This window comes from Haemorhous mexicanus, chromosome 18, assembly GCF_027477595.1.
Source record: "Haemorhous mexicanus isolate bHaeMex1 chromosome 18, bHaeMex1.pri, whole genome shotgun sequence".
In the NCBI taxonomy this organism is placed as follows: domain Eukaryota; kingdom Metazoa; phylum Chordata; class Aves; order Passeriformes; family Fringillidae; genus Haemorhous; species Haemorhous mexicanus.
The window spans coordinates 1,918,841-1,921,832 of record NC_082358.1 but is presented as its reverse complement, the minus strand read 5'-3'; the positions used below and the strand labels follow the sequence as shown (position 1 = coordinate 1,921,832).

Here is a 2,992-nt window from a genome sequence, read left to right as displayed (position 1 = left end):
GACCTGCTGGCGGGCTCGGCTGAGCTCTCCCTGAGTTTGGAGCAGTGCCTCTGCTAAAGCACTCTTCTCCTCCTGCTCTTCCAGCAGGACCTGCACAGAAGGAAACAGCAGAGGCCTTCACACTTCTCCTGCAACATCCCTGTGGCAAGGGGCAAAGACTGATGGGCTCACGTGCTCTCAGAGCACTTGGCTGCTGCTGCCCTGGGCCACTGCCTGCTCTGGGGGAGACACAGCTTCCCAGGAAGTGACTTAAAACACAGCCCCGAAGACATCTCTGGGTTACTGTTCAGAAATACTCCAGGCAAGCCTTTAAAAAGATCTTTCTCCTGTCAGCATTCCTGCTGCACCCTCCCCATGCCCACTAAAGAAAAGTCCTACAAACTCACCTTGGCCATGAAGATCTACCAGTACACACCAAAAGGGGAGCAGAAAGAGAACAGTGAAGATACCCTGAGGTATATCTTAGAGCAACAAGAGTAGCACAGAAATCTCGGCTGACAGCTGAGATGTTTCTGCCTGGCTTCCTGTGAGAGAGCTCATTCCTGGTGCCAAAGACAGCCCCGTTTAGCTTTCACCTCCCCTAATTCAGTGTAGAAGACATGGAGGGCATGCTCCACACAGCCCCATATTCTGCCATCTCCCACAGCTCCAGCCTTGCAAAAAATCACAACAGCTCTCCTCTCACAATCATTACCTCTTGCTGGGCACTTTCAAATCTCCTTAGTTCTTCTTGTTGGGCCAGCAGGGTGGCAACTTTCTGCCCCATCTCAAACAGCACCTTCTTGTGCTCCTGCTCTCTCTCTGCTTTCTCTTTTTCCCATTGCTCCAGCGTCTCCTGCATCTCTGCACGGTGCCTTTTGCGCTCACTTGCCTGAGGAGGGGAGGAAAAATTTGCAAGATGAAGTCCCAGGGAAGCTCCTTGCTGAAAGATGTGAAGCTCCATCCCTCCCACAACCCCCAACTGGAAAAGACTACAGCACTGGCTTTCTGCACTCCAGGAACTGTGTCCTGTCAGGGAATTCAAAAGGAGGCTCAGCAGGTGTAAGAATCACAGACTTGTGGACTCTCTTCTGCTGGCAAAGACCTTCCCAAGCATTGAGTCCAAGCACTCAGAAAAGGAGGTGTCACCTTCCCCTCTCTGATGCCCCAGTCACAAGGACTGAAGGACCAGTGACAGGGGGCCTGTTCCCTTTGCTTCCAGCCCAAAGCTAATCCCTCTGTCCACCATGGAAGCACAGCAAGAAAGGAACCGAGTTCCCACGCCTGCAGCCAGCAGCACTGTTGGCATCTGCTCCACGCTGCCATCTGCTCTGTGGCAGGTAGGACTCGGGGATGATCCTGCCTTGGGCTGCCACGCTTTGGGTGGGCACTGCCCAACCTGCTCTGGAACTCCTCTTACACCCTCACTGAAGCTGTGGCTGCATTTACTGTCCCAGCACCATCCTGGGCGCCTTCACGCTCCTCCAAGTCCAAGCTGCTGGCTCTGCTGCCCGGCCCAGCAGCAGGAGGCCTCTGGCAGAGGACTGCTGCCCTTTCACACCCTCAGCCTCTGCTTGTGCTAAACCAACCCACAGGGCTGGCTTGGACAATTCAGAAGCATATTGTCCCCTACCAGGTCATCCAGGAGCTTCTTTATTTCCACTTGCTGAGCAGTTCCCTGAAGCCTGAGGCTTTCGTGATGCTGCTGCTCTGCCCGCAGGAGCTGTTGAGCTGTGTCTTCCTGTTCCTGCCTCCTGAGAGCTCTCTCTGCTTCCAGCTCATGTTGCAGGCACTTCACTTGTCCTGCAAACATGACCAAGAGCAAGAGGCAGAGTCTTTACTGACTTTACTGACCTCCGGCCCTTTCAGTGCCTTCAGCCCCACCACTCCTCAGAAGCTCTGTGGACAGAGAGGGCTTTACAGGCTGCTTAGCTTCTCTAGGCAGAGGCAGCACTACAAACAAAGCACACGAGGTTCTCACCTTCTATCACATCCTTGTCCTGTGTGACTGTGAGCACTTGAGCTTCCAAATGGTTCCTGGTGATCTCCAGCTGTGATATCTGCTGCTGAGCAGCAAGCAGCCTGGATTGCAAACTCTCCTTTGCTGACCTACAAGTGTCAAATACGGACAGACATGAGTTGCTTGCTCCAAACACCCACAGCCCAGTATACCACGACAACGTGGCTCAAGAGCTCCACACCTGTGTATGGAAAATGGGTCACCTGGAAACTCATCCAGAGAAGGCACATCTGGGCCATTTCAAGAGCAGAGCAGGGCCCTCTGAGGGACTGCCCAGGCCTTCCTTATGGCCTGGCCTAGCACAGACTGCTCAGCCCAAGCTGGCCTCAACAGCCAAACCTTCAGTTGCTGTTCCTGACCTATGACACTGGGTAGCTGTGCCCAAACAGGCTGGAGCAAGGAGCAAAAGCCCAGCCCTGCTCACAGCCCTTCTCTCATCAGCACCTCCGAGCTGCTCTGCAGAGGGACAGAACAGGTTCTTATCCTGGCTGACTCCTGACATTTTAATGCTCTTGATAATGGACATAAAGGTACATCATCCTCCAGACACCCAGTATTTAAGAGGCTTCAGAACTGCTTTGCAGACACAGTAAAATCTCATGGTCATGACAGCACTTGTAAAAAATCACAACAGCCTTTTGCCTGAACAACAACTACCTGAATGCAGAGACTGCACTTTCAACTCTTGCATGGTCAAGGAGTAGACTTGCCACCTTTATTTTAGTGTTGCTGGCTAAGCAGGCAGTAGCCCAAGGGACTTGTCCTTCCTTACAGAGTGAGAGGGACCATCCAAAGGCACCTTGGAGGCTTTGGCAGCTGGCTGCCCATCAACAATCATCAAGAGTGCCCAGAGGCTGTTGAGAATTCCAAAGAGCTTTCCCTGCTGCTCTCTAACCCGCTCTATGTCCTGTCCCACACTTCTCAAGAGTGTGCTTGGAAGCAGAAATGCCTCAAGATTTTCAGCAGGAGCCTTTGGCTCCCCCCTGATTGGCA

At 53.0% G+C, this 2,992-nt stretch overlaps 1 protein-coding gene across 1 annotated transcript; it reads right to left on the bottom strand.

Annotated features, from left to right (window-relative positions):
• Positions 1-664: 664 nt before the first annotated feature.
• LOC132335965 (centrosome-associated protein CEP250-like) lies at positions 665-1,792 on the bottom strand. Its single transcript, XM_059862990.1, has 2 exons — positions 1,613-1,792; positions 665-871 (listed from the first exon to the last, which is right to left on the bottom strand). Exons 1-2 carry the CDS (start codon positions 1,790-1,792, stop codon positions 665-667), a joined length of 387 nt encoding a protein of 128 aa, XP_059718973.1.
• Between the last annotated feature and the right edge of the window lie 1,200 nt (positions 1,793-2,992).

Excerpts from the sequence above, each read along its gene's own strand:
- LOC132335965 (XM_059862990.1), bottom strand. The coding sequence starts at position 1,792 with ATGTTTGCAGGACAAGTGAAGTGCCTGCAACATGAGCTGGAAGCAGAG. Across the intron at positions 872-1,612 it reads AGAAGCTCCTGGATGACCTG|GCAAGTGAGCGCAAAAGGCA; the intron begins GTAGGGGACAAT and ends TCCCCTCCTCAG.